This window comes from Cupressus sempervirens, chromosome 10, assembly GCF_028749045.1.
Source record: "Cupressus sempervirens isolate cs-2001-9-10 chromosome 10, ASM2874904v1, whole genome shotgun sequence".
Taxonomy (NCBI): domain Eukaryota; kingdom Viridiplantae; phylum Streptophyta; class Pinopsida; order Cupressales; family Cupressaceae; genus Cupressus; species Cupressus sempervirens.
Window position 1 is genome coordinate 894,562,205 of NC_143127.1, and position 25,816 is coordinate 894,588,020.

At 34.0% G+C, this 25,816-nt stretch overlaps 1 protein-coding gene across 1 annotated transcript; it reads right to left on the bottom strand.

Annotated features, from left to right (window-relative positions):
• Positions 1-2,580: 2,580 nt before the first annotated feature.
• LOC149536878 (cytochrome P450 734A1-like) lies at positions 2,581-7,933 on the bottom strand. The gene is made up of 5 exons (XM_089805407.1): positions 7,574-7,933; positions 7,164-7,387; positions 4,085-4,326; positions 3,388-3,787; positions 2,581-3,149 (listed from the first exon to the last, which is right to left on the bottom strand). The coding sequence occupies exons 1-5, from the start codon at positions 7,830-7,832 to the stop codon at positions 2,724-2,726; spliced, it is 1,551 nt and encodes a 516-aa protein (XP_089661533.1). The 5' UTR covers positions 7,833-7,933; the 3' UTR covers positions 2,581-2,723.
• Between the last annotated feature and the right edge of the window lie 17,883 nt (positions 7,934-25,816).

The following is a 25,816-nucleotide window of genomic DNA, read 5'->3' on the forward strand; positions in this document are numbered from 1 at the left end:
CGGCCCATAGCAATTAAGACCATGCTACAAGGGATCCCCTAACTCTTGCACGTTGTTTGACAAGTGGGAGAATGTTGAGAAATGTGCCTCATACTTGCAAGCCTCCAAACCAATAGTGCACGCATGTTTTTAATTTGTCATATGGTCAAACTTGGAAGCCTCCAACCCAATAGTGCATGCATGTTTTTAATGGTCAAATTTGGAAGCCTCCAGCTCATTAGTATATTAATTATTTATGATTGTGGCATAGTCAAACTTTGTTAGGTTGTAAATTTTATGCCACCCACCAAAGTTAGGTGCCCAAGTTTGGTGGCACATGTTCAAATGGTTTGGTCAAATGGGGATATGTGAACTTATCACATGGCTTTGTAAATCATAAATGGTTGTGAGAAGCCTATATAATGAGGGCTTGGAGAGGAGATGAGATATTGAGTTTTGTTTGCAAGACTATGTGCTAGAAGGAGACTCTCCAAGCTCAAGTTGTGGTGATGCTTCTGTAATAACTTGCATTGCAAGTGTATTATAATCTTATTGATTTGATAATGCATTATGCTGGTTTTGGAGGGTGGGGTTTTTTCGCGAAGGGGTTTCCCCATGGTAATACTATGTTATGTGATTCATTACTATTCTTTTGTGTACTTTTTGACATCTTTGTGATATTTAAGTTAAAATTTGCATAGTCGTCCTCTCAAGATTAGCGTAGGAAGTGTTTTTGCATACATCTACTGCCTTTTAGATTCTACATACTCCAAAATTTGAGTAAAACCTCTTTAATGTACACAAAAATACTACAAAATGTGCATGATTCTTGGAGGACAAAGGTATTCGAGATTGATGATAGAGCTGAAAAATATATGCAACTCTCCAGTCTCCGCTGTGATAGTGAGACAAATATTAGGAAACCTCTTATTTCAGAAAAGGAAATAGAATTTATAATTGACAATTGCACTATTACAAAGCTGAAATTTGTCCCCTACAAATAGGAATATAAACACAATGAAGTGCTTGAATTTTGAGAATTAGTTGTTTGGTTTGCATTTCAAAAATATGTCTTCCCTCTACAAAGCTGCTTCCAAATGTTGTGTGGGACATAACATCTGTTGTGAGCTCGTCGAGCTCATTTTGGACATCAATTTCTGATGCACCTAACAATATCAATTGGTATTTTTTGATGAGGAAGCCACATGACCCTATAGTTGTATTTATCTCTAGCATATTATATACATAAAGCATTGAGTGAAGAATATTTGTAGAAGTATCCAAATTGATCACCTTACAATTTGGCTCTTTATACAATTTCATTAAAGTCCCCCTTTATCATTCACCAAAAAAATTGAATACACATCATGATCATGTTTTCTTGTAATTTCCTCTATTTGGTCCACATTAATCAAAACATCAAGCACCAGTCTTTCCAAGTCCAAATTGTATGTGTTTGAGTTTCCACATGCAATATTCTCTCTTGCAGCAATAATCAGATATCTCCTATCATAAATTTGGATTACTACGTCTCTTGTATTATGCTTTACCAATGAATTAGTCTCTTTTATTATGCTTTATCAATGAATTTGCCAAATAGGGTTCTCATACCTTCAACATACTCTTGTTTCTTGGAAGAGCTTGTTAATTGGTTCAAACTATATTCCTGAGACCTCCCCATATTTTTCTAATTGGCTCAAAATGTATTTGTGAGAACTCTCCAAATTTTTCTAAGTGGCTCAAAATGCATTCCTTTTACTATCTTCATATTTTCCTATATTGCGATATAGTTCAAGATTAATTTTACTATTTATCAAAAGAACTGATTTTTTAGAGAACTAGACACAATTAAAATTTCATTCGACCACATGAGCGTAAACTTCGACCACTAAATTTGAGAACATAGTTTATGTCTACCAATAAATATGAAGAAATAAACCTCTCCAATTTTTTAAAATCTTTATCGAAAAAAATCTAAACTTTAAATTGTTTTAAAATAATTTCTTATAAAGAAAATTTATTATAAAATTTATGAAAAAAAAGTTAATAGTAGTCTTGTAGTGGACGAGCACACAAGTGGACTTGTGATTAGCACAGACCAGAAACATTTTTAGTATGTTTGTCTTGTCTCAATTGGCATCTCGCTTCTAGACTTTGCAAAGTTCCATTCTATGTTTCAAATGCAATGCCTAAACCTCTTAAAATCCTACAATCCGATAATTAGACGTTAGGGTTGTGAACAACCTAATAGCAAGTATATTTGCAAAATGTGAAAACATAGACAATGCCTTTGAATTGTTTGTTAAACACCCGAAAGAAATAAGGTTTCATTAGAATGACTGGAGTGTAGAAACAACATAGTATTGTTGAAAAAAATTTGGACAATTGTAAAGCAAATACGAGTGGAAGGTGCAAAGCAGAACTCCACATGCAAACTGCCACTGCTGGGATCGAATGCTTTGGAAGAGAGTATAGAATCCATCAAAGCATAAAGAGAGGAGATTTTCCATTGTCGTAGCTGCATAAATGGAAGCATAAAACATGAGCAGGAACTGAAGTTTCTGCGTAAACAGTTACCATAAATATTGTGAAAACTAAATCTTAATACTCAAAATAAAGCAAAATTGATTAATTTGATCAATATTCATTTAAGACCATTTATAATATATTATGCAAATACAGTAATAATGGCGGTTAAACTTTGAATAAAGCGGCGAATTTCAAGGCAGTGTCATTCTCAGATATTAGTCCATGCGGACGATAATCTGAGCTCCATGTTGAGGTTTCAGAATGCCTAAAACTATAGGAGCATGAGCATAAGAGGGTGAAGTGGCAAAATGAACTTTTTGCAGAATCATGGCCAAAATTATTTTTGCTTCCAACAGTGCCAAATTTTGGCCGACGCATATATTTGGACCTGCACCAAAGGGCATGAATGCCATTTGATGCTTTGCAGCCTTTGCAATTCCTTCACTAAATCTCCCTGGATTGAAATCTTTGGCATCATCTCCCCACAAAGCAGGGTCATGGTGATTTGCAATGATCGGAATCAAAAGTTGAGTGCCTGCAGGAATTGAGAGTCTTCCAAGCTTCATTGGCTCACTTGCCATTCGCATCATACTTACTACAGGTGGATAAAGTCTCAATGCCTCATTTATTATCATTCCCACCTGCAAAACATTCCAAAATACTACAATTGAATCCAAATCTAAGTCCTGGCTTAACTATGATTGATATTGCTTGTTACTAAATTGGGCATTTCTTCCTAGTATATTCTGTGAATAAATTTTGCTATGAGAATATGAATAAATCTGAAATATGTCTCTGCATTTTTTTACGTTTACTAGAGCCAGCAAATGGCCCTTACTTTAATTTATTAGTTTAAAAAGCTTTTGTGGTTTTACTTACAATTTTGAGGCGACTTAAGCTTTCTGCATCTGGATCATTGTTTTTGCCACATACTTCTAACACCTCTCTGCGAGCTCGCTCTTGCCAATCTTGATGTATGCCCAACAATATTATACACCATTGTAAAAGGAGTGATGTGGTTTCCTGACCAGCAAAGTAGAAAGTCTTACATTCATCAATGATTTCCTCTATACTCAGGCTGCCATTACTTTTAATTTCCACACTGACTCTCCCCTGCTCCTTGCTCTGAGACATCATCAAACCAAGCAGATCAGTTCCATTGCTACCTGTTTTATGCGTCATAGCGGTTTTTTCCCTGGCATCTATAATTTGTCTCAAGGATCTTCTTATTTCTTTCTCCAGAGCCCAACGTTGCCTATTCTTTTTAGTAGGCAGAAACCTGATGAGAGCAATCACTCTCAGATGTTACATACCAATGTAAGAAACCAAAAGAAGTTATAGATTCTGCATACTTCAGAATATGAAAAAAAATCTCTTAAAGTGCACAAGAATACTATGAAATGCACATGATTCTTGGAGGACAAAGGCATTTGAGATTGATGATATAGCTGAAAAATCTATGCAACTCTCTAGTCTCCACTGTGATAGCGAGACAAATATTGGGAAACCTCTTACTTGAAAAAAGGACAGAATTTACAATTGACAATTGCACTGTCAAAAAGCTGAAATTTATCACCTGAAACCAGGAATATAAACACTGCGAAGTGCTTCAATTACAAGAATCAGCTGTTTGGTTTGCATTTCAAAGATATGCCTTCCCTCTGCAAAGCTGCTTCCAAATGCTGTGTGGGAAATAACATCTGCTGTGAGCTCGTCGAGCTCCTTTTGGACATCAATTTCCGATGCGCCTGACAATATCAATTTTCTCCAATCATCCAACATATAGGTACAGCTTTGCACAATTGTTGGAATCATACCCTGCCATTACAGGAAGTCTTAAATTACTGGTAAATATAAATATTCTCCAATAAAATTCTGAAAATAAATATCATAATAGAGATGTACTTCAAAATAATCAGCATAGATTCTAACAGAGAATTTTTTTTCCAATCATGTGTCTGAAGAGTTCAGGAGAGTATTGCTAATTAAAAAAACAACAGTCAAAACATCTGAATTCAAGAGAGCAAGGTCTCCTCTCCAGTGGACAGTAATTAAGAAAAGATATCTAAAGTTATAAACAGAACCAAGGTCTCCTCTCAATTAGAGAGTAAATTAAACAAAATTATATCATAAATTAAACTTTCTATTTGAAATATGCAAGAGTACCTATAGTGAAAAAGTCATCCTTGTCAATTAAAGGAGTGATAAAAATTTAATGTAGAGGTTATGGGGTTTGGGAGTTGGCTCCAACTGTATGGTAAAACTACTGTGAAAATTTTTTCTATGTCAATTAAGAAAGTGATAAATTTTAATTTGCTGAGGTTGTGTATGTAAGGTTGAAAAAGGTTTAAAAAATTAATTTGCTAAACTTATGGTTATGGAGTTTTGGGGATTCATTCTAACCTATAATATTGTGATTCTATAGGAAGAAAGCTATCCTAGTCAATTAAAAAAGAGTGATATAGTTTAATTTGCTAAGATTGTGGTTGTGGAGTTTGGGAATATGGTTTCAACCCATAGTATGCTGAAACTACAGTTATTTTGCAGCTTGCCCAATAAAATAAAGTGGTAGTTTTTTGGCTTGAAGTTAGGTCTTTGGCGGCAAGTTGAACATGAGAAATTAGTTGAAGTGTGAAGGTGTGGTTGATACAAGAATTGTTGATTTGAATACATGGAAGGAAGGATTGAATGTTGCAATCAGCTTTACAAATGGTTTTTATGTTGCAGTTTCTTTTGAAAGTAATTTTGGTGTTGGATTAAAATATAGAAGGTGTTTTGTGAAGTCTGCAGGCTTAGAATTGCAGACACTATTAGTTTGCATTCAAATTTAAATATTACGTGAGATTTATGCTATGGGTAAATTAACAAAAGTTTTCTGTGATTTTATCAGCTTCTATGGCTATCATAGCAATATAAGTTTATTTGTGAAAGTCTCCAAGTTTAGAATTGCAGACTTTGTTAGTTTGCTTTCAAATTTAACGCATATGTGAGGTTGCTGCCTTAGATCAGTTTCCATCAGTGTTTTTGGTGATTTTATCAGTCCCTATCATTGTCATATCAACCTAATTTTATTTATGCATTATTTGAATGTAATTTCTAGAGGTTCACAGTAAGAAATAAGAAATCATCCATACAAATTTTAGAATAATTTTAGATAATTTTAAAAATTAGTTCATAATATTAATATTTAAGATTATGTATTTGAGATTGAGGGCATGCTATGCATCAATTTTTCTTCCCCTCAAGATTAGTATTATAAAAAATTTATATGTAACAACAAAGTCTACCATGTAGTTTTTCACTGGCTGAAACACACTACAACCTTACGCTTAAGACCACATAAGTCTCCCCTTGCTAAAGAATGACCAGGGTTTTGCACTGAGATATAACTCTTCATTAAAGGTTCACTAGCTTAATTTTTCGTCACAGACGAAGAAACTGAGTTGCAATTTAGTTCTTTTAAACAAATTCGGCCTGAAGTTCTATGAATCTGCCGATGCAGGAGCATCCTGCTGGCCAGTTATAAGATGAAACTGATACCAGAAAAGAAACGGTAGAATTTAAAACGTCTAAAAGCAAAAGGGTGCTAAATACAAGGGGAAGAGAAGTAAAAAAATGAGAGATTCTGGTTGTAAGGAGTGAAGGGAGGAAGTTGAAGGGGTTGTAAGGAGTGAAGGAGGAATGAAAGAAAAGAGGAATTGAGTGTTCAGAAGATGGAAAGACGGTGAGCGAGGGAAGAAGAGAACAACTGAGGGAGTGCAGGGCCGAGTTTGAATCAGAGGCCATGACGTAATATTTTATTATATATTTTGTTTGTTTCAATTGTTAGTTGAAATCTAATGGAGAAAATAAGTGATTTCGTTTTGCAATTGATAATGTAAAACTTACCTTTGACTTTAAGCTGTATTTGAAGTGAGGTTATGAATTGTGTACGGAATGCAGTTAGTCTCTCTGGCTTATGAGTTTTGAATCTGAATTATAAGGGAGTTTTCGTATTCCACTAGACATCTTAAGTGTGGGCTAAAACATTCACGGCTGGAAGCTTCTTAGAACTAATTGCATGCTAATTCAAAATGATTGTTAACTACAGCAGAGATAAGAATCAGGCTCGAGCCTCAAAACCCAACAATTCCTGTTATATGACATTAAATTTCTCTAGTCTGTGGTGAAATTAGCTGTGTTGTTTCTGGATTGAACTGTGAGATTTTTTAATCCAGATTACATTCCAAAATGTTGATACAAAAGAATCTTAGGCAGTTGAATCTAAAAACAGCACAAATAATTTTTGTTATAAAACCCAGGTGTAAAATTTTGCAATGGAGACATATTAATGGGGCAATAATTGGTAATGGGATGCTTGCGGATCTACATGACCTGGATATTAGACCCAATCAGGGCAATCACTCTAGCTCTCTGCAAATGGTAAAGGTCCAATGAAGAGCTCTTTGGAAAGAGGGCTTTATCCTTCTTCACTGGGTATTGGCCCAACAATCAACCCTAATGAAAATTTCCAGATAACTGACATGCAAAGTACATCCATCTTTATTTATTGGCCCAACAATCAACCCTAATGTAGATTTTCAGAAATTTATCTCTAATTTGGATCATTTTGGTCCCAATTTAAGACATAAATAGAGAGAGATTCAGTGCCGTACCTTCAAGAGATCCATATTGAAAGCGGGATTGATGATTTTCCTGTGCTGAGCCCATTTCTCACCTTTCAACTCCGCAAGTCCGTTGCCCAACAGTTGTCTTGAAAGAGGATCACTCGGAGGCTTTGGAAATTTGTTAGATTTTGTGGACAGTATCTCCTTAATAAGCTCAGGCTGGGGAACAACCAACCTGACATTTGATCCAAACCAGAAAATAAAATCCTGACCTATTATATCACATGTAACAAGAAGCTTATTAATCAATGGGGTCTTCAGAGTCCTGCATATTCTTCTTAATCAAACACTATTCTAAGTTTTAACAACACCCCAGCAAAGCAATTGATTGTACCAAGCAGAAATTCCAGTAATATAATTAACAGAACAGCTTAAAAATCTGCATAATACAAGTGTACCGTAGGTTTTGGTCCACCGATGAAGATGGGGAAGGATACGTGGGACAATGTCGTGTGAGAGGGGCATTGGTTTGGAGTTCTGCTCATCGACCATTCTGGATATATCTGTGGAATTTCCATGGAATAGCTTGTACGGAGGACCCCTGATTCCTTGGGCTTCAAAGTACTTTTTCAATTGCAGAGGTTTCCACCATATCGTTATTGCAATCTTGAGAAGAAAGAAAACAAGAGCAGCCAAACCCCAAAATAGCCACTCCATATTACAGACGTGGCCAATGAAAGCTTAAAATTGCGGTAACTATGAGTATGTTGTATTGCTGCCCAAGCGTAGCATCCCCTGTGTTCTGATTACATCTGCATAAAGAAAACATCTGTTTTGTTTTGATTCTTATCAATAGTATGATCAAAAGAAGATTATGGGACATGTTAATTTCTAATGTCCATTCAAAATGTACTAAAGACAAAGCAAAGTCAAATTTATTTTTGTTGGTAGCTATTTTTTTCTAATTGTTTTGTTGTTTTCGACTGCAAACTATGCAATCATAAAGATTAAACATTGAAATTTTCAGAAAAAAATATTTTTTATTTTTTGAAAATTGATCAACTACAATTTATATAGAAGATAGCACAGAGAATATTAGTTAGGTACTGGAAGCACTAGATAATTAAAAATTGAAATTAATTAGTAAAAATTTAAAATTAATAATTTAAAAAATTTAGTACGATTCTTCTTATTTTTAATTAATTGATAATTATTGTAGAATGTTCTCGGTGCTGTATAGGACTTGTGTCTAAACAGCAAACTAAGCTCTTCTCATAAAGACGGTGATGAAAAATAAACCGTCTCCTCCATAGACGATGGTTCGTCTGACAAGTGGCAACTCCGTATAGGCTGCTCAAGTCTAATTTTCCTTCTTGTTATATTTAAAATTTGCAGAAGATAATGAGCTATTTACTCGTCAAAGAAAAAGGAATGCGACAGAATTGACGAAATCTTATCTATTTGATTCGAACAAACGTCTGCGCCGGACAGGAAAATCTATACTTACGATGCATGGCCATTTGCAAGTGGCGACTAATGTTTTCAGCCGGTGGATAACTGGCCAGTAGAATTCCCGATATTGCAATGTTTCAATTAAATAAAATAATAGCAAATAATTGTAAAATAATTTTAAATTTAATTATTAAATTGCGAAAAATAGTTTAGTTGTGAATTAAGTCGGCTGGGTAGACGCTTCATGTGTCTTTCTAATTAGTTTTTCACAAATTAAAATTTTTGAATCCTATGATTTACAAAGAGAGCACGTCCCAATTAAAAAAAGAGCAGTTATGATATTTTAAATCTAGCAAGATTGCTTCCCCTAGTTTGTTGGCCTTTCAAAAATCTCTCTTCCCAAGGAAAGAAAATCAGAAATTAATTTAGAAAACCAAATTTCCCTTTATATCTATCCCCTCACCGCTATATCATCCCCTCATTCACACTCTAATTTCATCAAATTCAATTCTTCCCTTGTTGATTTTGCCCTTGAATACAACACTAAAGCTCTCACGGTAACCTACCTTTCCCCATCCACTCGAAAATAGGGAGATTCAGTTCGGTCATTTCCATTGTTCTAATGATGGCACTCATGGCATTGTTCGTCACTGCTGGTCCAGCGGCAACACCAAATTCATTGCTGCCATCGGAAACCCCAATACAATTCATCACCATCATCTAAAGAACAGACCCACAAATCAAAGTGACTTGTATACAAAAACAAGTATTCTTATTCTCTATTCTAATAACATGTATTTTGGGAATAGTCTTATGTTCATTATGAGGCTAAAATGGGAATACGTATTCCTATTGCCCATTCTCATTCCCCACACCAAATGAAGAACACAACCGGATATTCTAGTTCTTAATGACTATTCCAATTGTATTCCAGCGACCAAACATGCTCTTAAGGGCCTATTTGGTTGCTGGAATAAGAATAGAAAATTTGGAATTTGTTTTCTATTTTTCGTTTGGGCCTTGTTTGGCTGCGGGAATAGGAATATGTATTCTGGAATAGAAAATGGGGCTACGTATTCTTGTTCACTGTTTCGTTCAGCCAATATTTGATGGGAATTTGCGGACCTCAAAATATATGTTTTCTAAAATAAAAAAAGTGGAATAGGAATACTTATTCCAATAACACCTATTTGGATGGAATTGCAAAACCCCATTTTTGGACCAAAATTGGAATATGTATTCCTATTTTACTTCATATTCCAATTCCGTTTTGGTGCATCCAAACAAGCAATTCAATTTTTTTGAAATTTACATATGTCTATTCCGCTTGTATTTCACTCGCCAAACGGGCCCTTGGTTCATCAATTGGAATAGGGAATAGGAATACATATTCCCATTTTGCCTCTAAAATGAGCTTACACCCATTCCCAAAAAGAGTTCTTATTGGAATAGTCATTGTTATTCCCAATATGCATTCTTATTCTTCATTCCTATGCTTGCAAGCAAATAGGCCCTTAGAAGTGAATCAAAAGTAGGATTTGAATCTTACAACAAAAGCATCCTCTCTGAAATTTTTGTTTTTGCATTTTACAAACCTAAGGAAGCAGATAAACCAAGTAAAAGATAAAGAAGATGAAAGGAAGAAATGGAAGCTTGACATGAAAAAGATTATAAGTAAAATTAAAAATGAAGATAAAATTGATCAATTGGAGAAGTATTATGCAATGTATTCAAGGATAATGATAAGAAAATCGTGAAGATTTTGTTATAAGGAATTTCAAAAGGAATCCTCTAGAGATCAAAAGAGCATACCAAATAACTTATATGATAAGTTAGATATAAGAAGAAAAATAGCATTGGAAGAAGACCAAAAAATTATAGAAGAAACACTACATAATTTGTGTACATGAGTAAAAATGGATGAAATGAAAGAGATCTTAGGCAAAGCTACAACGAAGATGAGGAAAATTTTGAGAACTAATAAGATCGTGACTAACATGTATGAGGAAATATCATAGGAGGCTTAAAAGGCAATTGCAAAGGTGTTAGATGAGATTGATTGCTAGGGTGCATCTGCACCTAAGCCTATTGTTATAATTGTTAGAGAGAAAACACTAAATCCTCATGAGAAATCAGAGGATGTTAATCAAATTTTCAGCACAGTTAAGCAACCATATTCCTTTGTTTCTAGTGTACCAATCACATGTGATGCATCATAGGAAGAACCAAAGATTTTTTTTTTAAATGGTTTCATGGGAATTTAATCTCCAGTGATGAAATAGTTTGAGGTCACTAATAAGGAAGAGGACATCAATGATGAAGGTGAAGGAGGAGGAGGAGGACATTATGAAAGAAGAACAAATCAAGAATATGACAGACACAATTGGATAGCGTGACACTCAACTAATCACACCATCAAAACAAGTTACAATAACTCATGATGATCCTACCAATAAGGATGACATCACAATTAGAGAAGATGTTGAAACCAAGAAAAGACAAAGTATAACAGAGACACTTACTTCATCAAGTATGGTGACATTGTTGGCAAGTGACTTAAGTCATTGCCAGTATGGATAAGGTTGACAATATAGAGTCTCATGATGAAGATGCCTCGATGAAAATCTCAATAATGCCATGGTTAAGGCCAAGCAGCAATTGGAGAAGAAACAAAAACAGAATGTAAGGATTCTTAGGTAAGCACTGGATAGACTAAGCAAAGCATTATCTATTCAGATGACATTCCAAGGTAATGTACTATGGACAACTTGGACATAGTTCTTATTAGAGTAATAAAGTATTTTCTTATTAATAAAATCATGTTGATTTAATTATTAAGTCACTTATTATCTCTAGTTTACTTAAGCTAAACTTTGGGCATATAATAATTTTTTTTTTAAATTATTATCATGCAACTTAGGTTAGTTACCTATTAGGGTTGTGATCTCTTTTATAAGGACAATCTCTCTTTGTAATTAGACATTCATTCACTTTTGATAATAGCAATTTCTCTTTTTGTTCATCAAGAATGTATCATCTATGGATCTAGACTTCCGGCATCCGTAGCTTTTGCTTCACTCTTTCTATGATAGGTGTTTGCATCTAGGTGATTCTTGGGAGCTGCGGGGTTGATCCTTCATCAACTTCAACAGTTCTTAATGAATGTGATGTGCATTTTACTTCTCTAGAGTAGTCTACTAAAACAAAAGAAGAACAATATTACATTGCATAAAAGCTTCTTAACGGATGTGCCTCAATAGCTAATAATGTTAAGGTAATTGAGGAAAATGCTAAGGATATTAAAGGGTGTATAGATGAAGGGAAGAAACTATGTATTATTTGTATAAATTCAGTTAAGCAAGTAGAATATGTACATAAGGATATCAAAGAGGAAGAAGATAACTTAGATAAGACTGTGGAGAATTTTGGGAAAACTAAGAAAATTATTACAAAGTTTGAGAAAATTGTGAGAAAATTCTTTGATAAAATAAGTGTGTTACAACACGAAAGAGATAGGGCAATACAATATGTTCACTTTTTCAAAGTCTATTTATACCTAAATTGGAGATCAAGGAGTTAGACCTACTGGAGACCTCAAAGAAATCTTATGAAGTATTTAGGAAAACACACCTACAAGCATCTAAGATAGCATCTTATGCACTTTGTGGAAAAATTCAAGTTGCACAAAATTTGAAGAAATTATGGGATACAAATTTCATAGTACTCAAGGAAAATTTTATAAATGTATTATGGTTTGTGTAGTATGCTTTTGGTTAGACCCATTTTCTATGTACATAACACTTTTTGGATTCTCACCTTTTCCATTTGTGTCAAAGGGGGAGTAGTATAATAACAGTGAAAATGAGTAATCATATAGCATCATATTAAGTAAGTCATTACGTTAAGGAAGAATAGAATGATATAAGAGAATATTGTTCAAATAAAGCTTTTGAGATAAGTTTTGTTTTGGCATTGACACTTAGTCATTTTCAAAGGGCAAGATTGTTGGTGAGTGATCTAGCGTGAAGACTTAGATGTTGTCGTTGATGAAAAATGAGATAGTTAAAATCATTGCATGAATTAAGGTTCAGTTTTGATTATGTTTTGGTTATGGAATTTATCTAAGTACCATGTAGAAAGAAATGATCAATCAAAATACTTTTGTTAGCGATCTTAGCAAGATAATTAGTAATGGCCACAATTTTGGATAATGATAATATAAGGTCTATATATGATTTAAAATATGCTCTCTTATGTTTATATATCGTTTGGCACATTTTTTGGATGGAAAGTATGTTGATTGGTTAAGATTAAAGTATTTGAAATAAGTTTTGGTAATTAGGCAAATTAGCTTAAGGAATTGAATTATTTTACCAATTTGAATACTAGGCATTGTAAGGATAACTTTTACATGATTTATGTGATGACACTTGCCCGCTTACAAAGTAGGTTTCCTACATGTCTTTGTGTGCCTCTAGGAATTAGATGTCGATTTGTCTTAGAACCTTTGAGTTAGATTGCTTTTAAGATTTCCTAAACTTAGAGAGTATTGTGTTATGTGTTTTGATATCCTATTTTGGACTTGAGACTATCTCCTCAGCACAATGGGAGTGGACTGTTTAGGTTCCACGTGGTCGGGTGGTAGTGCTTATTCACTTTTACCATTGAGATCCGTCTATAGTCACCCTAGCTGGAGCTTCTTGGGATGCTTGTTTATCAGGTTAAGATGATGTTATTTACTGATGCATTTCTTTATATTGATGATTAGCTTGTGATAGATGATGTTATCTACTTTGTGGGTTCATCTTATGATTTATTGTTGCATGTTAGATTTCTTTATGCATATGTTGTAGCATGTTTTAGGGGTGACATTCCTATTATGATAGTACCGATGATCTCTTCAGTGGCTTGGGATGTTACATGTGGAGGATGGCTAGGGGCCACGATGGTCTAATGATGATATTGATGGTTGGGAGGAACTGCACACTTAGTTAATTGTGTTTTATGATGGATAGTTGTGATTTATGATGGATGGATGTATCATGTATGTTATTAGTTTCATTTATTTTTATGCACTTGTTTCATGGATTCGAGGAAGATGATGCAACTTTGTTTCTACATATGTATATTCTTTTAGCCTTTCATACCTTGTGACATGTACAGTGGATGATTGAGCATTCCAAATTAATTTTCCAAGAGGCATTCAGAACAAATGTATATTATAGACTTTGGACTTTCTATTATTCTTTTCTATGGATGTGGTGGCTATTAGAGTTAGTATTAATTTAAATTTAAATGTAATTCAACGTCATGAGATCCTTAAGAAATGTAATCTGTTATGTATATTTTTAGTTGATTGTATGTTATTGCTTCCACTACTATGTGTTTGATGTGTATGTTACTCTTTCTTGTTTCAAAAAAAAAAATGTTTGGCAAACTTAGTAAAACTTTAGGTCATTTATTTTGGGTCCCTTGGCGGGGTATTACATCTGTTGGCATTATATTGTATTTTCCATTAGTGACAACACTTATCTATATCAGTATTGCTACCAAGCTTAGCACTCAGTTTCCTACACTCACTAAGCTTCACAGTTTACATCGAGCTTCATAGTTTACACCGAGCATCTCAGTATCTACTGAGCAGTCAAACTATGTCATGGCAATCGAGTATAAACTGAGTGATGAAAGTGTAATGTTTACTGAGTGATGAAATTCTAATGTTTACCGAGTGATGGAAGTGTAGTGTTTATCGAGTGAAATCAAAGTAAATGAAGGATCCAATTTTTACCGAGTGATACTATGTCTACCGAGTCACCTGTGGTTACCGAGTTCAGAACTACGTCGAGTGATTAGTATGGACCAAGCCTTCACTTCTACCGAGTGCATGACGATGTTGAGTAATGCAGTGGATGTCGAGTATCAGAAGGTCATCGAGTCAGTTCAGTGAACCCGAGTTTTTTACTACTGGGCCAACTCAGTAATCTTTTGTTTACTTGTGTTTTAGCCGACCTTGCAATTGTAATTATTGGAATGGTATATATGTAATGTGTTATATCATTTACAATATATGAATGAGAGTATCAAGGAATGGACATGTAATATTTTGAGAAGTGAATATGCAAATCAGCAGAAGAGTAGAATATTCAGCAAGGTATACAAGGAGCAGTAAAGATTCATCAGTCACAAGAGGTGATCTGTATTTCAATGATCTAATTAGCAATCAAGTTGTAAGTAGATCCACTATTTCATCCTAATAGGTGAATCAGTTTTGTAAATTCTTTAATAGGGTAGACTTAACAGTCTTTGCATAAATCTCCTAACAGAGTGCATACTGTATTGTATGTTTATAAATCCTCTAACAAGGTGGACTTAGCAGTCCTTTGTGCTCCTACTAGAGCAGATCACCAGAAGTGGTCAATGTAAGCCTTAACAGGCCAACTTCAAACTGCAGTAACGAAGTTTTGTGGGTATCACCCACACCCCAGTTTTACTTTCTATTTGGAAGGTTTCTTGGTTACCAAATCATTGTGTACATGCGTTATGAATGTTTGATCTCTCATATATGCATTATAGTATATATGGTTAAAGTGCTGAATTGATTAAAATTTTGAAGTTATTGATTCACCCCTCCCCTCTCAGTAACCTATCATATCTTGAATATTTCCAACAATTGGTATCATAGCAGTTTGGTTCTTAGGACAAAGCTTGATAGCTTGAGCAAAGATCAAGGACAATGGAGATATTTAGACTTGACAAAGCTATTGAAAATAAAAAGCTAGATCTGGAAATGGCCATGGTTCAAATCAAAGAAGCTAAGGAGCATCTTTCTCAATCCCTGAAGAGAAGGAACTTGCAAGACAAATGAATGACCATCAGTATGTTGAAGAAAATATTGAAGATCTTTTACCATCAAGTAGTTCAGATGAAGCTAATGAGGCAATCAAGGAACTCCTAGCAAAGAATGGCTCTCTGCAGGAAGAAGTAAGAAAGCTTAAATGAGAACAAGAAATCCAATCAATTAGGCAATGTGAAGTTTTGGAACAGAGAAACAAGACAAATGAAGACTTAGAGGCAAGAAATAATCAATCCCTTCAGCATGAAGATTTTGTAGATCAACTATCTAATGCAAATGAAGAAATTATGAATCTGAGATCTGAGAATGAAAGCCCGAGGAATGATTTAATCACTGAAAGACAAATCAATGAAAGCTTACAAAGTGACTTAAGATCTGAAAAACAAATCAATGAAAGTTTGGAAAATGACCTAAATGTTGAAAAACAAATCAATGAGAGAATGATGAAATCTCAAGCAGACATGACTCAATTAAATCAACAAAGTGAGCAGAATCTTCATAGACAAAAAGATAAAGCTTGACTTGGTTATAAGGAAGAAGGTGAAACCTCCAAACAAGGTGCCCAAAGGAATCAAAGACCTACTTGCAATCACTGTGGTAAGTTAGGTCATACATCAAACAAATGTTGGAGTAATGGAAAAGCTAAATTCAATGGTAAATGCTACAATTGCAGTCAGCATGGTCATAAAGCTAATTATTGCAAGGAAAAACCAAAATTTGAACGCAATTGTCACAAATGCAAGAAGCATGGTCACAAGGCATTCCAATGCAGATCCAAATCATTCAATCCAGCTGAACAACTTGTCAAAGAAATCTTTGGATGGGATTACAATACCTAGTGCAGATGTCATTATTGTAGAGAATATAGACATATTGGTATAAATTGTGCAAGACATCACCTAAAGAAAAAGGACACTACTGTAAGATGCTATACATGTACAGAACTTGGTCATATAGCTAAAAACTGCATGAACATAGGAAAAATTGAAGGTGAAACGAAAGCTAAAGCTGATAACATTTGGAAGCAGATGAGGCAATAGTGGATTCCTAAATCTACTGAGCAAAACAGTTCAAATGATGGCAATGTCACTCAAGAAGTGAGTGACTCCACCATCTCCAATTAGATTCATAAACAAGGTTATGGAACTGCATCTTCAAGTGCTATCTCAAGTAGTTCCAAAATGAAAGAAAGAAAAATGATCAAATCAATATTCTAGATACACAAGGATCAAAGAAAGTGTATCTTTCACTGAGTTGCATCTACTGAGGAAAGTCGGTTAGAGACATTGCCGAGCTAGGTCGAGAGCAACAAAAGTTTTATTCAATCACCAAGTTGCAAGCTTCTACTGAGCAAGTGAATGATAGCCTATCAAGCACTATGTCATCTCAGCTACCTTTGTACCAAGCATTTATGACAAAATTTTCATCAAAAGGGCAGAATTTGATTTCATTCTTCACTGCGATTACAGAGCTAAGAAATCTCCATTGATTCCAAAGCAAATTCCAAGCAATTTCAAGCAACTTTTTAGCAAAGAATTTGTTCAAAATTTTCTTACACCTACTGAGCAGTAATGGCATCCGGGAGTAGCAGCAACACCAAGGCAAAACGAGGTTCAGAAATGCTAGTTAAAGGTGTGGAGTGGAAGGTGCCGAATTTCAAGCTAGTTCCAGCAAGTGTAGAATCACTCAACCCTAATGGAGCTCAATCTCAAACTCCACCTAAGGTACTTCTCATAAACGACATTCGTACTCATTTCAAATGTTCTATTAACGAGATTGGAAACCTAGAGATGGATAATGCCCTAGGAGAAATGAGTGTTGATGGTTCTTTGAAACCCAAGCATAAGCATCTAGAGACCAAAGGGTTAACCCACATCTCGTATATGCCAAGAAGTTTTCAAGCTAAGTGGATCAGATACATACTCAGTCGTGTTCACAATGGGCAACTATGGTTAGAGCAGCCAGTGTTAATCACCAAGAAGATGATTAATAAGATTACTGGTCTTCCCATGCTAAGTAAAGCGAAAACTACTAAAACCCTAGGTCGGGAGGGGTTATAAAAGTTAACCCTATCTGAATGGGATGATAGAGGTTTGAAGGTTAGCACTGTATCTGACATTGAATTAAGGTTTGGCATTCATGTCATTGCCCACAAAATTTATAGCTCCATTCGTTTGAGAAGTGTTCCCTATGAGGCTGTTGATTTGGCATTCAAAATTGTGAAGAAAAATCTTGAATTTGATCTATCAGAATTGTTGTTGAAACAATTGAACAAGAATATGGAAAGCATAAGGACTTCGAAGAATAATCCTTGCAAATTTGGTTCTCTATTAATTTGTTTATTTTTCTATGTTCAAAAATTCTTTCCATCCAAAGGAACAGTTGTATGGAGAAAAGACGTTCCAATCCTATATCAAATTAATGAGTTTATTGCTGACATGTGTGAAAACTTTAAAAAAGTTATGGATAATTATTTTGAAGATTTCAAGGAAAGAATGAACAATAGGTTCCGAATTCCACCCAAACTAGTTGAAGATTGCAAAGATGATGTATGCTTCATGGTTGACTATGATAAGGTATACATTCAGGCAGTCAGACCTTGAGCTACATGGGTGAAACCTCTTCTTTATGAGGTTAATATTAATGAAGCCAGGGACATTATTGAAGCACTGGTAAATGAACCTGTAGATCCTAAGCTTCCTTCCTTTGGCATTTATGATGAAGCCAGGACTAGAATTGAGCTTGAAATCAAGCTACCACAGGCTATAAGCAAAGGCAAGAGGAACATAGCCAAATTGAAAACTGCAATTAGGCCCGCTTATGCTTATTGAAGGTAAAGGAGAGGATGCGGATGAAGAAGAAGAAGAAGAAGAAGGTGAAGAACTTGAATTTGAAAAAGAAGAGGAACCGCCAAAGAAGAAAGGAAAGGTGATTATCACCAAACCTAAGAAGAAGCCTACTGCAGTATTCTCAAGAAGAACCAGAAAAGGCAAGCAGGTACCTATACTTGTCAGGCCTCCACTCACATTTGAGGAAAGGCTAAAACAATTGGAAGAGGGAGCTGGCATCACAAATTTCAAGGCATTGAAATTTGAAACAAGAACTAATGCAAAGAAAATGCAAATTGAGGAACTGGTACTCAATAAGATGGGAAAATGGAAATACTCCCCAGACCAGCTCGCCCCTCAAATCTCCAAAGAACTGTTGGAGAGATTGCAACCAAGATGGAAGTCAACCACCCAAATGGCCAAGGACATATATGAGCAATCCCTGAGGAATCTTCTACTGAGTCTCACTTAAGCGGAAATAAAGGTAGCAATGAAGAAACATGAAGTTAAAATGATGATTAGATTTCACACATGTTTGATTTTAACTAAGGATATTGAGTGTGTTGTAAATGATGCAACAAACATGTGGAAGAACATCTATCATCTGTAAAAGCCCAGTGATGATCCAGTTGAAATCAAGGATGATGACAATAGTGACAGTGATGATTTTGATAGCACTCCATCTATCACAGTTACTCCAGGAGAGCTACATGCACTAAAGAAAGAAAAAGAGGAAGAAGACAAGGAGGAAGAAGCACATGAGGAAGATAAAGATGAAGAAGATCCAGTAAAAATTGCAAAAGAAGTTATTGCATCCCTTCCTCACTCTCCACCAAAGACTATTACATCTACTTTGGAGATAGCTTCTGCAAGTGAGATTGTGAGCACATCAATTGCTCAATCTTCACCAACCTCCTCCCAGCTCCAAGTATCTGAAACAAATGTGCCAAGCACTTCATCTACTGAGCTATCTGTCACTTCTTTAGCCACCGAGTCAGCCTCCTTAGCTCCTTCATCAACAATGAGTGTACTAGTAAGTTCCACAATTTTGTTTTCATCAATTCCAGTAAGTTCTACAATTTTTTTTCTGTTAGCATCATATGTATCCACTTCGACCCCAATTAGTTTAGATTCTACTATGGGTACTTTACCAAGTATGATACCATTTTTGGGAAGTGTTTCAGTTTTTGATCTGGTTAGTACTTCTATTGGCATTCAATCCTTGAATCCTATCCCAATTTTCACTACTAGCCCTTCTATCTCCACTATTGTGTCTGTTCCTAAGGTCAAACCAGTCATCATAGAAGTCAAAAAAAAGCATCCATTAAAACTTCTAATCACTAGAAAGGAAATTGGAGAAGACATTGACTTAGACACAGAGATAGTGATTCCAAAGATTGACTATGACAATGCTACCATTGAAGAGATGAGGTTGGCCAGTCAACTCATAGAGATGAAAGCTACGCAGAAATAGTTAATATTAGAAAGGCATAAGGAATATAGAATAATTGAGAGTGCCAAGGATATAATTATAGATGATATAGGTGTTGAAGTAGATTCCACTCAACACATTTTGATTCAGTTAGAAGAGGCAGTACAAAAATTTAATGAAGATTCTTCCGAACAAGAGAAACTTATTAAGAAAGTTGAAAAGAAATTTGATAATAAGGTGCTAGAGCATATTGCTCAACAGATAGCAACCAAGCAAGTTGAATTGTCAACATTTTTGGGTAATTTTAAAAATTCTTTTAATAATGCAGCATCACTTTTTGCCAAACTTTGTGATTTTTCTAGTTTTACTAAAGAAATAAAGGATAAGTTAAATAAGATTGACATTGATATGAAATCAAGTGCATCCAAGCTAAAGGTGGACTCCTCCTCCACAACCTCCCAACACACCAAAATCAGATATTTGGCAGATGTTCAGGCAAAACTATTGAGAGAGGAAGCAAGGATTCGGTCTACACTCATAGACATCCAACACATGATCCTTCCTATCATGGACACAATGCAGAAACATATTACTCATTGCAAAACATTGGTCCAAGATCAGAACTTCTCAGTGGCTGATCAATTGATCCAATTATCAGTAGAAGTTCAAATTGCTCTCTCCACCTGTCAAATTTTGTAGCAGACTTGGGATAGTACATTTGCAACCATCCTTAAGGTACATCAAGAATTTCTATCTCACTTTGGTGTCGCCATATAAATTGTATATATGTAGCCTTTGGCATTACTGTCAAAAAGGGGGAGAGATTTAGAATAATAAGTGAGGAGAATTATCACTATAAGTGATAGGGGGAGTTAGCACTCATTAGAGTTAGCATGTGTACATAAGTATCTTTGTATATACATTATAAGTCATCAAGAAGGTATATAGAAATGTATATGCAATAGTTCTACAAAGATCAATTTTGAAAAACCAAAATCCAGTGAGTCAAGTTATGTACATATGTTTTGGCTCATAAGTGTTTTGTCACTAATGCCAAAGGGGGAGATTGTTGGCATTATATTGTATTTTCCATTAGTGACAACACTCATCTGTATCAGTATTGTTACCAAGCTCAGCACTCAGTTTCCTACACTCACAGAGCTTCACAGTTTACACCGAGCATCTCAGTATCTACCGAGCAGTTAGACTATGTCATGGGAATCTAGTATAAACTGAGTGATGAAAGTGCAATGTTTACTGAGTGATGAAAGTCTAATGTTTACCGAGTGATGGAAGTGTAGTGTTTACCGAGTGAAATCAAGGTAAATGAAGGATTCAATTTTTACCAAGTAACACTACATCTACTAAGTCACCTGTGGTTACCGAGTTTAGAACTACGTCGAGTGATTAGTATGGACTGAGCCTTCACTTCTACCGAGCGCATAATGATGCCGAGTAATGTAGTGGACACCGAGTATCAGAAGGTCACCGAGTTAGTTCAGTGAACTCGAATTTTTTACTATTGGGTCGACTCAGTAATGTTTTGTTTACTTGTGTTTTAGCAGACCTTGCAATTGTAATTATTGGAATGGTATATATGTAATGTATTATATCATTTACAATATATGAATGAGAGTATCAAGGAATGGACGTAATATTTTGAGAAGTGAATATGCGAATCAACAGAAGAGCAGAATATTCAGCAAGGTATTCAAGGAGCAGTAAAGATTCATCAGTCACAAGAGGTGATCTGTACTTCAAGGATCTAATTAGCAATCAAGTTGTAAGTAGATTCAATGTTTCATCCTAACAAGTGAATCAATTTTGTAAATCCTTTAACAAGGTAGACTTAACAGTCTTTGTATAAATCTCCTAACAGAGTGCATACTTCATTTTATGTTTGTAAATCCTCTAACAAGGTGGACCTAGCAGTCCTTTGTGCTTCTAACAGGGCAGATCACCAGAAGTGGTCAATGTAAGCCTTAACAGGCCAACTTCATACTGCAGTAAAAAAGTTTGGTGGGTATCACCCCCACCCTAGTTTTACTTTCTATTTGGAAGGTTTTTGGGTTACCAAATCACTATGTACATGCGTTATTAATGTTTGATCTCTCATATATGCAGTAGATTAGATGAATGAATGGTGAATAGTATATATGGTTAAAGTGTTGAATTGATTAAAATTTTGAAGTTACTGATTCACCCCTCCCCTCTTAGTAACCTATCATATCTTGAATATTTCCAACAACATCTGGTATCAGAGCCTGAGTTTCTACATTGGGAGCTCTGGGTATATTGGAACACCACTAGTGTTAACTAGTTGAACAAAATGAAAACTTTAAACTGTTATGTATATTTCTTTCAAACTGAAACTTGAACTAGTTGAACTGAAATAGAACTTAAACTTTTAGTTGAATATTTTTCATAGTTCAACACTTAAAACTTCAAATTGAAATTATACATAAACCTAAATATAGGCAGAACTGAAAAATTGAAACTTATCCTATTTTCAAAACATGTATTTATGCTTTAAGGTAGTATGCTTTTGTTTGTCTTTGTGAGCATTATGTTTAGAGTGTTTAGGAGACCTATTTCAATATTTTTTAAAAGAATGAATTTTGGATCAATATGGTTTTCAGTTTACTATTAAACCAGAATCATATTGCTCTAAGTGGCTGAAAAGTAGTATGTTATATGGTTATCATAGCACCTTGTTATCTCATATATTTATGTTGTAGTGTTCTTAGTGGAGTCACATTCTCCTACAGGGGGAAAGGGTCTAATGGGACCAGCATAGAGAGTTCTTAGTTTTACCATCCTTGTAGGCTTCTAGGAGTAAGCCTAATTCTAGGGAGGGTGGATGTAGTGCCTAGCCTAGTTCACATTTCTATTATCATTGCAAACTCTTTTAGACTAATTTTATGCTTATGATTAGTGGCATTGTTTTAAGATTATCAGATATTGTTTTTACATTTAGTTGGTTATATGATAAGATTACTTGGTACTCTACATATCATGTGTGCATGATGATTATTACAATGTTTTTAGTTATTGATGATGATTAGCTTGATGGTTTATTATCATATATATTTTCTTATGGATACTTGCCCCATATTGCATGTGTATGGTGTGCGTGTTTGTTTTCTTTATGTATGGCATTTCTGATGTGGTTAAGGAAGGGAGTCGTAGTCACCTGCTAGTCGGGATCTACATGATGCACCACTTCTTGCCATTTCCTATTTAGCTTAGTATATATTGTGTTTGTACATGCATGGATTTTATGCAGGTTGCAGATATCGAGTATCGACTTCCCTGAATTGCCAGGATGAGTGTACCCTATCACATTATCTCAATGGTATGAGAGGGGAGATAAATTCTTGAGTCCAAATCCTAAACCTTTAAGCCATTTGTCCTAGTTGAAAATTAGGACAAGTATATGAGTTGAGCACCCTTTAAATGCATTAGATGACGTTAATTTGTGATTATTAACCTTTTAGTTTGAATTTGTATGTGTTCTTCTATGATGGGTTTTTGTATGTTGTTTTATAAGTCTTTGGTGAATTTTCTATTAATTAAGTCTAATTAATAGATTAAATTAGTGATTTAATTTAATGAAAAATTATTACAATATTTTAATATTTAATTAATTGAGAAATTAATTAAATAAAAGAATTAAATTTGAAGTTAAAAGTTTTAAGTATAAATTTAGAACATGATGATATCTATTTAATTTAATAATAATATATATTTAGAGTTCATTTTTAAATAAATGCTACTTATTATTATTATTTAAGTTAATAAATGTTTTATTAATCAAGTTTTGAAAATAAATTTAAAAGTGAAAAGATATTAAATTATTAAAAAAGTTTTATGATTGCATGAAGTGCGCATGAGATTAGATTTAATAAATTAAATAAAAAAGAAGTCAAGTGAAAATTTAATAAAGTTAACTAATAATGCAATTAACGTGCATGGGAAAAGATTAAGAAAGATAAATAAAAGTTAATTTACAGTTAAGGGTTGTGAGCATGGAGTTTTCTCATGTGAATGCACAATTAGTGCCTCGATTTGAGGAGAGGACTCTTTATCATAACTAGAGGGTTCATTTTTGGGGAGAGACAAAATTTGGACACGAATTTGGGATGCAAATTTTTGAAAGCAAATTTGGAAGCGAATTCTGGAAGGGAAAATTTGGGAAAATTGTTAGAGAGGAGTTCTTGGATAGGAGCAAATTCTCTCACTAATCTTCTAGGTGTTGCGATTTTAGCGTCAAAATCCAAGTAGATTTTTATGTCTCAAATTTCACAATTGATTACGTTAAATAAATCTGTCTTGTTCGTGACTGTAAATTGATCGTCTATATTTCATTTCAAATGAATCTTTCAGTCTGGCTATTTTGAAAATTCTATTAAGCATGTTTATTTTGTCTATAATCAAAAAGATTGAAAATAACATTACAATATGCCTTCAGTAGTTTTAGAATTGGATATTTAATCCAGGTGGGTTTGAAATAAAAGAAAGTTTTTTTTTTAATGAAAAATTGGAGGGTTAAACATATTTTCCCTATCAGGGTAAAATTATATATATATATATATATATATATATATATATATATATATATATATATATATATATATATATATATATATATATATATATATATATATATATATATATATGGTGCAGGGTGCGGGGTGTTGACCCACCCCCACCTTACCTTCCCTACCTTCTGCCGACATGTGTGGATTGTGTTGTTGTCGGTGACAACAGCTTAGCTTGTGGCCGCACGACTTAAACTTAAAGCCTACGGGCTTTTCAAAACACGTAGGGGTTAATTTATTTTTTATTTTTTTATTTTATTAAAGTTTTGTTATATGTTATAAGATTTATTTATAAGTTAATTAATATTAATTTTAATGCATGTTAATTAATTTATATTAAATGTTATTTAATATAATAATTTTTAATTTATAAAATGCTAATGATTTCTTATTAGTTATTATTTTATTAATAGATTAGCAATTGTTTAGTGATAATTGAAATGATATTTAAATAGACAAATTATTAATAATAATTCAATTAAGTACTTTGAATATTGTTAATATTTAATTGAGTCTTATTTAAGTTATTATTATAATGATTTGGGATCATAATTGTGAATTATATATTTTATTAATTATAATTAAATGGTATTTAATTAGGATTAATTAATAAGGGAAGTTGTTTAATTAAGTTTAAAATTTATTAAATTAATATAATATTGATTTTAATGAAAACATAGATTATTATATTTAAAGATCATTAAGTATTATTAATAATTACCCTTGGATTGTTTTAGAACACTGACTTGAAATCAATTAGGAGTAATTATGCATTTCATTTGGATATAGGAACGAGATAATTTGTAAGGGTAAACTATGGGTTTTATCTATTTAAAACATATGTTCAACTAGAAAAGGAAACCTCACATTAACAAGTATATTATAAATCAAATTGAACTATGAGACTATTTACTTGAACACAAACACTGAAGACTGAAACCTTTTTGTTTAACCCAAACTATGCAAACTGTACTATTTTGTTTGTACTATCTATGCTTTGGGGGTTTTGGGGTCAATTAGATGTTGACCAGTTTAGGTTGTTACCAAAGGCTTAGGGGATTATGTGATTGTGATGTTGTGCTAACTTTATCTCGATCTTTTAACCCAACCATGGTAATGTGATAGTATGCTCTATAAATTGATTGTATTTATTGTTGATATTGCTTTTCCGTCTTCTTGTGTGAAGCTAAGGTGTATGTATATGAGAAACCTGACTTAACCATTTTTGAGTCATCAATCACTTATATTTGATTTGCTTCCCAATCGGTTTGAGAGGGCTAAGGTGTTTTGATTGGTTGTTCTTGATGATGTCATGTTGTGACATGTTTGAATTGACCATTTTGGAGTCTTCGATCAGTATTATTTTGAAATACTTTCCGGTTGCTCGTTAACAACCGATGGGTATTGTGATCTATTTTGGGATACTTTTTGGTTGCTTGTTGAGAACCAATAGATATTGTGATTTATCATTTAATGCTTTCTAGTTGCTCGTTGAGAACTAATTTGATTATTGTGGATTATTTTGATGCTTTCCA

Bases quoted from the DNA above. Each gene is read 5' to 3' on its own strand.
- LOC149536878 (XM_089805407.1), bottom strand. From the start codon at position 7,832: ATGGAGTGGCTATTTTGGGGTTTGGCTGCTCTTGTTTTCTTTCTTCTC. The intron at 3,788-4,084 runs GTGATAAATTTC...TGCTCTCATCAG, and splicing joins GTTTATATTCCTGGTTTCAG to GTTTCTGCCTACTAAAAAGA. The intron at 3,150-3,387 runs GTAAGTAAAACC...AATGTTTTGCAG, and splicing joins GCTTAAGTCGCCTCAAAATT to GTGGGAATGATAATAAATGA.